The sequence below is a fragment of the Lithobates pipiens genome, unplaced genomic scaffold (assembly GCF_037356315.1).
Source record: "Lithobates pipiens isolate NorthernLeopardFrog02 unplaced genomic scaffold, aLitPip1_a1.2 Scaffold_8, whole genome shotgun sequence".
Taxonomy (NCBI): domain Eukaryota; kingdom Metazoa; phylum Chordata; class Amphibia; order Anura; family Ranidae; genus Lithobates; species Lithobates pipiens.
Window position 1 is genome coordinate 123,662,504 of NW_027507903.1, and position 14,397 is coordinate 123,676,900.

The following is a 14,397-nucleotide window of genomic DNA, read 5'->3' on the forward strand; positions in this document are numbered from 1 at the left end:
CTGTGATGGCCCATTGATAAAACTGTATGGGGGGGGGGGGGGGTTTGATGTGATTTTGGGAGCCAAAAGCCTTTAGCATGCTGCCTGAATTTAAGGACACATAACATTTGGACACATTTTAGGGGGTGTTTTGGGGAAATCAGTACAATGGAGCTGACAATATACATTGTTAAGGGACTAGGCTATAGGTGTATATGGGCCCAGGATAGCATGCTGAGGAGGTTAGTGAAGGCAAATATGCATGTAGGTCAAAAAAGCATGCATGAGGATAAAGCACGCATGAGGATAAAGGGGACATTCACAGCATATTCCATACATAGTAATTAGGGAATTATGAAATAAATACACTACATTAGCAATAGGGATGGCCGAACTTTTCGCCTGGTGGTCGTTTTGCGGCGAATTTTGCATGTTCGCGATTCGCACGATCAGCAGACTATTTCCGCCGTTTGCCCGTCAGACATATGTGTTTACAGTGTGAAAGAACTTTGACCCATGATGACACATCCATCACGGGGTACAGGACAGCCAATTGAGACATTTCAGCACATGGACAATTGGACATTCCCCCTACCTTATAAATAGACTTGATCTGGCGGCCATTTTACATTCTGTCTTATTTTAGTGTAGGGACAGGACGCTGTGTGGAGCAGGGAGAGAATGTAGTGACACAAATCGATAGCTATTAGGTCCACAAAAGTCCTTTTAAGGACTGGTATGGTATAGGTGTAGTACAGTAGATAGGGTTGAGTGCACTGCTGTGCTGGTGATTGCAGAAGCCTGTCATTTGTCAGTGCAGGGAGGGACAGGACGCTGTGTGCAGCAGGGACAGTCCATTTAATCACTAGCTATTACTATTAGGTCCACAAAGGTCCTTTTAAGGACTGGTATTGGTGTACAGTATATAGGGTTGTACACGTATAATATACTTTCTTTCAAATATAGAAAGAATATTATACTTGACTGCTGCCCTATTCTGCAGCAGTCCTTTATCAGTGTAGGGACTGAGGTACAGTCTGCAAATCACTAGCTACTTGGTCCACAAAGGTCCTTGTAAGGACTGGTATAGGTGTACAATATATAGGGTTGTAGTGCACTGCTGCAGATTGCTGCCCTATTCTGCAGCTGTCCTTTACCAGTGTAGGGACTGAGGTACAGTCTGCAAATCACTAACTACTTGGTCCACAAAGGTCCTTGTAAGGACTGGTATAGGTGTACTATTTGGAGGGTTGTGGTGCACTGCTGCAGATTGCTGCCCTATTCTGCAGCAGTCCTTTATCAGTGTAGGGACTGAGGTACAGTCTGCAAATCACTAGCTACTTGGTCCATAAAGGTCCTTGTAAGGACTGGTATAGGTGTACTATTTGGTGGTAAGGATCAAGCTTAGTCACCAGATGATATCAGCTGTACACATAGGCAGCTTAGAGAACGCTGCACTGCTTGCAGCGCCGCTTGTCCGAACGGCTGTGGATCACATGAGAGGCTTATCACGTGGAAGGCTGTGAAGGGGAAGGTTGCTATGCCGACTCTCCTGCTTACATGTTTCGCGCTCCTGCGCAGGAGCGCGAAACATGTAAGCAGGAGAGTCGGCAGTGCAGCGTTCTCTAAGCTGCCTATGTGTACAGCTGATATCATCTGGTGACTAAGCTTGATCCTTACCACCCAGCGTGCAGCATTACACCTCTGCCTCCAAGCCGAACGCTTCAGATGGAGCTGAAATAAACACCTCCCCCTCGGTCATCAGACTGGACTCATCAGCTCTGCAGCCCATTGAACACCTATGAAGTGAGTGTCCCTAGGAACGTTGTTCCATTCGTTTACACTGACTTTTCATACAACGCTCTGGGTTCTTTCAGATGATTGATTGCATTCATTAAGCATTCGAAAGCTGTGCACATTGGTCTTTGGTTTTCACCTTTCCAAAGTTTTAATTGAGAGATCTGAGGAGCTTTTCATTATCAAACATCTGTCCGTTTTATGATTGGTGTTTTTTATGTGTTTTAGATCCTGCAGGGATCAGATGTCTGTGTTCATTGTTTACATTTAATAAATGACATTTTAAAGTCTTTTTCACATCAATCTACTAGTCCCTTTGATGCGCTGTTTTTGATCGTAGTTTCCTACTGTGCATGCGCAAATTATGCTGTGCTTTGTGAATGGGCCAGTTGTGAGAGGAAGGGGGGGCAAACTTCCAGGTCACTTCGACAGAGCTAATTAAGCCACAAGTGGGAGTGGGTACCTGTTGAAACCAGGTAACCGCTTCCCCCACAAGGTGGTAAATGTGTCAGCAGAGAGGGGGAGGGGACAGACAAGGGGAGATTCCCCTTTTGGGTGGAGCTCCATTTTAACAGTCCATCTTCTAGGAGAAGGGTTTTGGTCACTACTATTATGTGAGGCCTAGCCTAGGTTATGTGATGCTCAATAATGTTTGAATTGTTTGTGCACTTTTGTCTGCGTTCTTTCTCCGCGGTAGGTGGAATCAGAGGGCAACTCCAATCAAGGTGTCCTGACCTTTAATTGCATCAGAATACTGTATGTTAGCTGAGGGAGTAGTTTGTGTTAAAAAGGAATTGGTCATGTACAACATGTGAGAGATTACACATTCCCCTATTTTTAATATTTTTATGTTGCATTATTTTTGGATTTGTTACATTTCCAAACTCCTCATACGCTATCTGTTTAGGTGTTCCACCTTTTTTGGGTACTATAGACTCGGAAGTCATCTATTCATGGTAGGTATATATTTACAATTTTTGACACTATTTTTGTGAAATGGTTGGGGTACAATGTACCCCATTACCAATTCACATGGAGGGGAGGCCGGGATCTGGGGGTCCCCTTGTTAAAGGGGGCTTTCAGATTCTGATAAGCCCCCCCACTTGCATACACCCACAACAACCGGGTAAGGTTTATTGGAATGAGGCCCTTGTCCCCATCACCATGGGGACAAGGTTCTTTAGGGTCAGACCCCAAAGCACCCTCCCCATGTTGAGGGCATGTGGCCTGGTACGGTTCAGGAGGGGGGGGGGGCGCTCTCTCACCCCCTCTTTTCCTGCAGCCTGCCAGGTTGCGTGCTCAGATATGGGTCTGATATGGATTTTGGGGGGGGGGGCATGCTTTTTTTTACATTTTGGTGCAGGGTTCCCCTTAAAATCCATACCAGACCCTTCAGATCTCGTAGGGACTTTGGGGTGGACCCCTATGGCTTTGGTTAAAAAAAAATTTGCGCAGGGTTCCCCTTAATTTCCATATCAGACATGAAGGGCCTGGTGTGCATTTTAGGTGGACCCCCACACAGTTTTTTTTTTAATTTTGGTTCGGGGTTCCCCTTAATATTCATACCAGAACAAAAGGGCATATAGGTCTGCATTACAAATACGGTATACAGGTCAGCATTACAGATACGGTATATAGATCAGCATTACCGATACGTTATATAGATCATTAACACAGATCAGGGTATATAGATCAGCCTCACAGGACAGAGTATATAGATCAGTCTCACAGATTAGGGTATATAGAGCAGCATCACATGACAGAGTAAATAGATCAGCCTCACAGGTGACAGGACAGAGTATATAGACCAGTCCCACAGATCAGCATCCCAGATAGGACTGACAGCAATGCATAGTGCTAAGTCCTTCTGAGCCCTATGCAGATCTCTAAACCTCTGGGCTAAGCTATAGTCACAAAAGTCACTAGGGCATGTAAAAATAATGAAACTACAAGCAGGAGACAGGCAGCAAACATTAGATAGCATGGAGACTATAGCCACAAAACATTTAATGTCCATCATTTCCATTTCTTTGCTGCTCGCAGACCGACAGCACCATACCGCCCCCCCCCCCCCCCCCCCCGGGCACATGCACCGACAGCACTACCCCCCCCCCCGGCAGCCCAGGGCACACACACCGGCAGTACTAACCCCCGGGGCGGTGCGGGGCACGCACACCGGCAGTACCACCCTCCTCGAGGGAGGAGGCATCCAATAGGGCATGGCCAAATGGGAAACAGGTCTCACTGACCTGGCTCCTGATTGGCAGGGAGGCACTGTGGTGTAAAAATAGCAAAAATGTATTTGTTATGGTCACACAACAGGGTGGGATCAGGTGTGCACCCTCTGCGCCCCGATCCCACCCTTTTTGAACCCTATTAGAGCCTCAGGCCGGGCGCATTGATAGGTAGACATGGGCCGCCCCTGGACAAACGACCAGAATTCAGGTGTTCTGAACGCAAAGGAACTAAACAACCAGCTCAGCAGCATGTAGATGGAGCAGTAAAAAAAAAAAAAAATGAAACTTAAATCCAGTCAGTGACCTTAGTTCCCTGCACTACCCTTGAGTAGAAAAACATAGCAGCTGTGGGCAGAGCTGGTATGCGCCATCAGGGGCCAACTGCCTGAGCTTTGAAGAGACAGCTGGCTCATGATCACTGGGTAGGACCAAAATGGTGGTGCAGGACCCATGCTGTGACACCTGAACGGTGGATCGCATCAGGACAAGCCTGGAAATGCTGGGCAAGTGACTATTGAATATGTGAATTGAAGACAAGCCATCATAACAGGAAATGTGGGTAGTGGGGGTTAAAAGAAAACACACAAGGGGGAAGTGAATTTATTTTTTAAAAACATTACTAATCCAAGGAGCGGAATAGTGTGTATATGCTATTTCGCAAATTATGCCCTAGTGCATTATGCAATTGTCATGTGATGGTTAGCAGCTGCATTAAGTGCAAATTGTTAGCAATTCTCAGCAAGGAGTAGTGTTCTTATCTTAGTTCTATGCATTTCCCCAAAAACACTGATCTTTTTTACCAGTGACGTTTCCTATATTACGTTTATATATGGACAGGAGTTGGGGTTATACTGCTGACTAAAGACTGAAATGAAGCAGAAAAAAAAAACAGGTGTGTACTCTACAGTATTATATTTATTAAATACGAATGCATTGTTTTACACTGTACTGGAGACATGTGCTATGTCTCCCCTTGGTGGAACTTTAGAGAAATTGTATTATAAAGAAACAACAATTACATATTGTATTTAAAAAAAATACCTCTACCACGGCAACTGATGCAGTAACCAATTCCTAGATTAACACTATATCTCTAGTCTGTTAGTATATTGACCCAAGTACTCTCATGTTGCATTATAATGTTGGTACCAATTTGAACACAGATTCTCCTGAACTGAATCTCTCCCCACATTGGGGTTATAGTATAAGTTCGTTTGTTTATGTTTTATGTTGTGCCCTGTTACGGTATGTTACCCAGGGCCGTCTTTAAGGCAGGGCAAAAGGGGCAGCTGCCCTGGGCCCTGTCATTGTTGTGGGGCCCAAAACAGCTGCCTCATACTTGCCAAATATCCAGTTTTAAATTCCCTTGTCCCTTGAAGTTTTATTCCTTTGCTGTGTCCCAATATCTCAGTGTGAAGTGCTGTTACTAATGCTGCCCAGCTCTGACCTATTATGTGCAGATGACTCACCAGCAAACCCTGTGTTTACATGTAAATAACCGGCATTCATATGTAAATAGCGATGACAATACTAAGTAAATAGCTGCGGCTGGCAGCATTGATATGTAAATAATGTCGGCATTCCTATGTATATCATGCTCCCCTGCTGTGAGGAGGTGATGTGCTGTAACCTCTAGCAACTAATCAGTGATCTGTAATGTGTGCTGTAACCTCTAGCAACTAGTCAGTAAGCAGTAATGATATGCTGTAACTGCTGGCAACCAATCGCCTGATCTGATACAGAAAACTGATTTTAAGTCTAGCTGCTATTTATTGTATGTCTCAGAGTAGGTGGAGAGGGAAATTGCATGGGGGGGGGGGGGCCCCAAGAAAAATTTTGCCCAGGGTCCAATCTATATTAAAGACTGCCCTGATGTTACCGCATTAGAAGAACTGCCACTGTGTGGGCAAAGCTTTGGCCCCTGCGTGGGCTAATTTTGTATGCTAATGAAAAATGAAATAAAAAATATTTTGCAAAAAAAAAAAAACCTCTACAGGCAGTTTCCAGGTTACAAACAAGGTAGGGTTGTAGGTTTGTTCTTAAGTTGAATTTGTATGTAAGTCGGAACAAGTAAATTTTTTTAGGTATAACTCCAGCCCAAAATTTTTTTTTAAAGCAGTTGTAAACCCCAGAAAAAATAAAACAACGACAAACAAAATCCCCTGTAAGACAAAGGCATAATGAGCTATAATTCATCGCATACTAGCTTATTATGAAACAATCACCTTAGAACGAAGCCCACCAGCAGCGCCCGTGTACTGCTGAGACGGCTGACATCTTCTCCGGTGTTTCTTCCAGGTTCGCGGGCACTGGCGCTGTGAGTGGCCGAAGCTGCAATGACATCACTCCCGCGCATGCGTAAGTATGGTAAGCCGGACCATCAGAGCACATGATGTGCCATTGACGCCATTGGCTGCATGCACTCTGAATATTTCCTAAACTGTGCAAGTTTAGGAAATATTCATAGTACTCACAGGTATGCTTTATTATACCACGTGCTTCAAAAAACACCCACCCCACATTGGAATCCATAGTCCGGTGCCCTGATATGTAGATCAGGGGGCCGGACAATTGATAGGAGACCGGCAGCTGTGCGCCCTCTATGGACGAACCACCACTGCTTCCATCTGATAATGAGCATCAGGTTAATAAGCGCCGTGAGAGCGAGGCAGAATCTGAGAATCAGATTCTGCCTCCGTGCTTTGCTGATTGTCACATAATGCCTTCAACGATCTGTGCATGTGCAGTGTTGACATCACGCCAACTGATCGTCAGATTAGCTTGTGACGTTACATACTGCGCATGCGCAGATCACCTGAGGCATTATACAACGATCTGCGTTCCCGTTGAAAAAAGCCCTATTACAATAATATGGACTGATAGGTGGTCAATCACATGAATTATATGTTCAATCCTATTTATTAGTTTGAAGCACTGTTTGCACTTCATGAGTATATGGAATATAAGTAATTCAATAATTTTGGAGTACAGTTTTTGCACTTTATCTTGTGATATGCTCTTATAAGTTTGGGTGCAGACAGCACAATATTTTTGTATTCTTTTCAGTGTCCTTATAGATACATATGTAGCGTCCTGCTCCTAATGAGCAGACGCTATTGTTTTTCAAATTTAAGTTGTCTGAAGGTGCAGTTGGGCTCAGGCTAATTATTCCAAAAAGTTCTGGTTTCTGTACCAGCTCAGCTGGGTTGCACTGGTTTCCACTTGACCGTAGGTGTTGCTGTCAGCTCAGGTAAGTGTGTAAATGCAGCAAGCTGGATGTATTGAATACCACCTCTTGCTCGGAAATAGCCCAGTGGGAGTGGTTTTCCTGCTGTACATTCTGGGAGAGGGTATTTAAGGTACCAACGCCATTTTGTGAGGTCTCTTTTCTGGGGTTCACCATTCCAACCTCATGGCCTGGGGTGTGTGTCAAATGATCCTGCGCAGTGCAAGGCTGGTATCTCTGGAGGGGAGCCTGGAGACCCAGTTGGAGGACGCAACCCAGATCAACACTCATACAGTATCGACGAGTCGGCTGAAAGAAAACTGGTACTGTATGGCAGTTCTTTAAATCTCTCAAGAATGCTTTAGTTCAATTGACAAGTCTGTGGCAGAGACTTTGTTTGAGCATCTCATCGTAGGGTTGCCACCTTTTCTTCAAGTCAAACCCGAACACTTTATCGGCGCACAGCAATTTTTTTTTATAGTATAAACTATAGATATATTTTGCTATTAAATAACATTTCTAATCATATGACATTAATAACAAGAGTTCCCCTTTACATCAGAGTCCACAGAGTTCCCCTTTTACATCTGAACTTGCAGAGTTCCCTTTCACTGTAAGGGGAGACTCTGCAGACTCTGATGTAAGGGAGAACTCTGGGGACTCTAACATAAGGGATGCTCTGGGAACATTGATTTAATGGGGAACACTAAGAACTCTGATGTACAGAGAGGACTTTTATGTAAGAAGGAACACTGTGCCCTTTGGTGTAAAGGAGAACTCTGATGTAAAGGGTGCTCTGAGAACCCTGATTTACCTAAGTGTACTCTCTCAGAGGCAGGAGAGAGAAGGAGGGAGACTTCAGTCACAGACAGGGATGGATGGTGAGCTCAGTCACCCCTTGGCAGTCAGCACCTCTCACCCAGATGTATCTGAGGCTGCTGGACTTCTAATTAAGAGAGTAAGAGATACAGATCAAGCTTTCTCTCCTTTGCTGTCTGTGTGTGTGTTTGGGGGGGGGGGGGGGGGAGTGCTGGCTTTAGCTAGTGTGAAAGAGGGTGTAACAGACACTCAGCTTAGATAACTGCAGCCAGTAACCCTGCTGGGAAGCCATGGTCCAGTCTGAATAATGTGTCCGGGTTTCAGGCAGTCTGAAACCTGGTTGCATGGTTCCAAACCCGAACTGTCCGGGTGAATCCTGGACAGGTGGCAACCCTATCTCATCGGCTGCTAGGTCAGTAAGAGGGGCCTATCTGGTGATTGCTGGATCCAGTCTGTGGAGCTGTTTGTCCTCTGGATCTGACCAATACCTCTAACCCGCTATTACTAGGTGCCTGAACTCCCCTTAACCCTTTAACCCTCTATTGAAGGACTTTGTGCTTATCCCAAATAAATCTTTGAAAAAAGGACTGAGTGTCGGATTTAACATTCTTTGGGCTACTTTCCAACGGGAGCCCTAAGGCGGAGAAGTGAGGTAACGGTAAGCCCAAATAAAACCAGCAGCTCCTTTGAGGGTCAGTGCTACACATATATTTATTTATTGCATCTGTTTCAGCAAATTACAGTAATGAAAAAGTGTGAGGACAGACTAAAGGAAACATAAACTCTCTTTCTCAAAATGCTAGCTGCTTGGCTGTCATCCTGATCTCTTCCCTCAGCTCAGAGTCACTGATCCAGGACAAGGATGCAGATTAGGACTTGTGACTTCTCTGATTAGTGTGTTTGTTACATATGAGTGACAGAGGGAGATCGAGTCAGCTCAACAGCCAGGCAACTAGAATGTTCGGAAAGCCTGCAGTATAAAGTTACTATTTCCCCCATGGCAGGTTTTCTATACGATTGTGCCGCCTTCTGGATTATTTACAGCATTGACTTTCTCTGCATTTAGCACTACAGAATCCAATCATTAGTCCGAGAGGAAAACAGCCAGCATGTTCCACATGACGCTTGTCTGAGGTTACCGGGCAGCGTCTCCAGTTACCATGGCACCGACGGCTTCCAAACACCCCGGCCAGACCCGCCTGAACATCCCTGGGATAGGATTGGCTGACACAAGCCTCGTGCTGCCGATACAACCTGAAACTCTACCAATTGCGACTCACTTCCGCTGTGAGAACGACGGACTTTTGGCAGGCAAAGCACGCCCCCTGAGTCCGGCGCCTGCGCCTCCCGCCTTTCCGGTCAGTTGCCGGTGACACCGGGGAGAGGAGGGAACGCTACGGCGGCCGGATGGTAAGGGAGGGCCTGGCAGGGTTATGTGCATGGTGCAGGTCACAGGGGACCCGCGGGTGTAGTGTGGTGTATGGACACTGTGCACAGAGGTGTCGGGGGCGGGCCCAGCGCTGTCATGTGTGTTTACCTGCCTGTCATGGTGGGGGAGGGGGGGCTCAGTCTGTATGTGCCAGTATGGAGACCATATGAGTGGAGAGCTGTCACATGACTTCCTCCTCCTCTGCAGGGAATATATAGATTCTGTACTGTATATAAAGAGCACCCCTCCATTGTCTGCAGGGAATATATAGACTACTGTATATAAGGAGCACCCCTCTATTGTCTGCAGGGAATACATGGACTCTCTATGTACTGTATATAAGGAGCCAGTGGCTGCTTTATCAAAAATTTTAGGGGGGCGTAAACAAACTGAAAAATTCTGAAAGAAAAACATCAATTGCAGCCACTATGCCATCAAATGCAACTAATGTGCCCATCAATTGCAGCCACTGTGTCCATCAAACGCAGCCACTGCACCCATCAAATGTAACTACTGTGCCCATCAATTGCAGCCCATATGCCATCAAATGCAACCACTGCGCCCATCAATTGCAGCCACTGTGCCCATGCATTGCAGCCCATATGCCATCAAATGCAACTACTGTGCCCATCAAATGCAGCCACCGCACCCATAAAATGTAACTGCTGTGCCCATCAAACGCTGCCACTGTACCCCATCAAACGCTGCCACTGTACCCCATCAAACGCTGCCACTGTACCCCATCAAACGCTGCCACTGTGCCACATTAAACGCTGCCACTGTGTCCCATACAATACCAACACAAAGCAATCTCTTGCACTCGGGTGCCCCGTCAGCTAAATAAGTGGCGCAGCTAACCCCTTTAGCAAAGTCAGTGGAATGTCGCAGGTCTTGCTGCCTTCCTAAGAATAATGGGTATCCTTTATAACTGAAACATGCAAAAAGAACAGGGGGGCACCGACCTTGTGCATTACCAAAGATAACATTTATTCATAAAATAACAAGAAATATACTCACAAACAAGCTTTTAAAATAAGGCTTAGCAATACTCCAGCAATAGCGAGCAGTATCTTTAAACGCCTACAGCCTGGACCAGATATTTGGTGGACTCAGATGGCATAGCAAGTGGCTTACGCGTTATGAGGGCAAACCCATTGCTATGGCTGTGAGGAAGAGGGTTTGCCCTTCGTAACGCGTAAGCCGCTTGCGATTCCATCTGGGTCCTCCAAATATCTGGTCCAGGCTGTAGGCATTTAAAGATACTGCTTGCTATTGCTGGAATATTAATAAGCCTTATTTTAAAAGCTTGTTTGTGAGTATATTTCCTGTTACCCCATCCAATACCACCACTGTGCCCATCAAATACCGCTACTGTGACCCTGCCTGCTTGCCGTCAGTGGAGCAGCGGGTGACGGTGGCGAGCTGTGTCCTCCATGCGTCTCCTCCCCTCCTCTTCTCCTGATAGGCACCCAATTACAGCACCTGTCGTTTCAGCCAATCAGGAAGCGCGGGTGTGTTACCCATCACCTGATTGGCTGAAACGACAGGTGCTGTAATTGGGTGCCTATCAGGAGAAGAGGAGGGGAGGAGACGCATGGAGGACACAGCTCACCACCGTCACCCGCAGAGGGGCAGTTCAGTGTTAGAAAAGCAAATATTTATTTGTCTTCCCTCAGCTCAGCTGAATATTCGCATTTCTGACACACCTGGGTGAACTGCGAGCGCAATGCTTTGCGCTCCAATTTCACCTTTTTTGAAGCCTATTAGAGCCTATGGCTCTAATAAGGTGCTTCAAACAATGCATCCCCGCCGCTGGAATTCAGGTGCTCAATGTCCAAAAAGGGGCCGGACGCCTGAATAGGGGGTGGTGGCGGTGGGCATTGATAGATTCATGCAATGCATGAATCTATCCATCATTCATATAGGCAGGAGGCTGGAGAGAGGGGGCAGCTCCCTTAATGGACGCACCGCCGCTTTAAGGAGCACTCCTCTATTGTCTGCAGGAAGGTGGTGACACTGAGGAATGTGGCTCAGCTGAAATCCCAATTCCTGGAACTCCACCTCACATACCTATAGAAATAAACACATTGGTGTTGATTTACTAAAGGCAAGTAGACTGCACACTTTGCAAAATGCAGTTGCTCTCTGCAAGAGTATTTGCTCCAGAGATTAGTAAATGAGGTAAAGCTTCACTTTTTAAAGAATACCCATGATTTTAAGAATCATGTGCAAGGAAAATAAAAAACAATGCATTTTTGCTTGCACATGATTGGATGATAGAAGTCAGCAGAGCTCCTGCTCATTTACTAAGCTCTGGAGCAACTGCTCTTGCAACTGCATTTTGCAAAGTGTACAGTCTATTTGCCTTTAGTAATTCAACCCCACTCTGTACCCCAACAAGTGCTAATGCATACAAATGTTTACTCTGAGGGTTATTTACACTTGTGATTGGGGAGCAGTAAAACCCTGTAGATGAGCTGCGATTCTAGCACCTCTTAATCACTCAGAAGCAGTAGCTGGGGGTGTAGACATGCTACGGACACAACGGTTTGCGGCAGTAATTATTTCTGCATGTCTGGTGAATGGGGCTGTGCTGCAACCGCACACAATGCGTGTGGTTGTCTGGTATTTAGGGGGTTAAAACAGGCGGTGAGGAGGTGATACAACCCCTCCTCGCTGCCCTCACCGGATTGTTCTTCAGACACAAAGCAGGTGTAAATGAGCTGTAGGACAGTGACCTTTGCTTGCCTTTTTCTGTCAGGGACACTATTCTTTACACTGACATCAATTTCTTCTCCTGACACCAACAGTGGGACACTATTCTTCCCACTAATATGAACGATAGTAAACTATTCCTCCCACAGACACCATCAATTGGGCACTATCCTTCCCACAGACACCAATGATGGGGCATTATTCCTCCAACTGACACCAATGATGGGGCATTATTCCTCCCACTGACACCAATGATGGGCACTATTCCTCCCACTGAATCAACGATGGGGCATTATTCCTCCTACTGACACCAATGATGGGGCATTATTCCTCCTACTGACACCAATGATGGGGCACTATTCCTTCCACTGACACCAATGATGGGGCATTATTCCTCTTCCTATTGACCACATGCACTATGTATTTTTTATTACTTCCACTTCCAGCGATGGAACACTATTCCTCCTACTGATACCAATGATGGGGCACTATTCCTCTCACTGACATCAATGATGGGGCACTATCCCTCCAACTGATACCAATGACGGGGCACTTTCCCTCCAACTGATACCAATGACGGGCACTATTCCTCCCACTGAAACCAATGATGGGCACTATTCCTCCCACTGATACTAATGATGGGCACTATTCCCACCACTGATACTAATGATGGGGACTATTCCTTCCTCTAATACCAATGATGGGGCACTATTCCTCCAACTGCTACCAATGACGGGCACTATTCCTTCAACTGATACCAATGTCAGACACTATTCCTCCCACTGACACCAATGATGGGCACTATTACTCCCACTGACATCAATGAAGGGCACTATTCCTTCAACTGATACCAATGACAGGCACTATTCCCCCCACTGATACTAATGATGGGCACTATTTCTCCCACTGATACCGATGATGGGGCATTATTCCTCCCACTGACACCAATGATGGGGCACTATTCCTCCCACTGACACCTATTGTTGGTGTCCGTGGAAGGAATAGTGCCCCAACATTGCTTTTAGTGAGAGGAATAGTGCCCCATCATTGGTATAAGTGGGAGGAATAGTATCCTATCATTGGTATCAGTGGGAGGAATAGTGCCCCATTATTGGTATCAGTGGAAGGAATAGTTTTCAAGAATGTATTCTTCCCATAGATACCAGTGATTGGACACTTTCTGTCCCAATTGACACCAATGATGGGATGCTGTTCCTCCCACTTATACCAATGATGGGGCATTATTCCTCTTACTGATACCAATAATGGGGGACTATTCTTCCCCTTACTGGCCACAGGCTTTATGTAATTTTTTTAAAATCCCATTGATTAGCAAGCTTGAGACATTATCTACTCCCACTGATGCCGGGGCATTTTATACTCTTACTGGTCACAGTCCGGTCCCCCTAAAGCCTGAAGAACAGTAAACTGGCCCTTTGTTCAGAAAGTTTGAGACCTCTGCTCTAAGGACTCGTCTACACATGTGACAGATTGGCAGCAAAAACAGACAGTTGATCCATATTTTTACTGCCCCCTGAGAAATTAACCTGGCAGGTGGACATTTTTGTATACCTTCCCACACTCTTCTCATGGTGCAACAAATTTTATTCAGCTTGTCACGGTTGGTAGGCAGTGCCACTTGCTAACCATGCCCTATCCAAATAAAAGGGGACTGCAACACAACCAGGCCTAAAGCTAACCACACCAGTCACAGATTCTCATTTAGACCTACCAACAGCTATGTAGTTCTGGGGCTTGTCTGATTGGATACAAATTGATTGGGTAGATTAGGTAGATCTTCATATTCTACAGTTTTGGTAAATGTAATGTTGATTGTATGGTCAGATTGTAATGTGTATGGTGACTCTAAGGCCTAGTTTACTCTTATGATTTGGAGGGGCAGTAAAAACAGGCAGTTAACGACTTCAGCCCCGGAAAGGATTTACCCCCTTCCTGACCAGAGCATTTTTTGCGATTCGGTACTGTGTCGCTTTAGCTGACAATTGCGCGACCGTGCGATGTTGTACCCAAACAAAATTGACGTCCTTTTTTCCTCACAAATATAGTTTTCTTTTGGTGGTATTTGATCACCCCTGCGGTTTTTATTTTTTGTGCTATAATCAAAAAAAAGAGCATACATTTTGAAAAAAAAAGCTATTTTTTTTACTTTTTGCTATAATAAAAATCCCCCAAAA

At 45.6% G+C, this 14,397-nt stretch overlaps 1 protein-coding gene across 6 annotated transcripts in view; it reads left to right on the forward strand.

Annotated features, from left to right (window-relative positions):
• Positions 1-9,336: 9,336 nt before the first annotated feature.
• SCAPER (S-phase cyclin A associated protein in the ER) overlaps positions 9,337-14,397 on the forward strand; it is a 399,576-nt gene continuing 394,515 nt past the window's right edge. For 2 of the 6 annotated variants that reach the window (XM_077472442.1, XM_077472443.1), the window contains exon 1: positions 9,337-9,468. In XM_077472442.1, coding sequence (XP_077328568.1) covers positions 9,466-9,468 — 3 coding nt within the window. In that variant the 5' untranslated portion in view covers positions 9,337-9,465. The remainder of the gene's footprint in view (positions 9,469-14,397) is intronic. The other 4 variants (XM_077472438.1, XM_077472440.1, XM_077472441.1 and 1 more) reach the window with 3 other exon arrangements.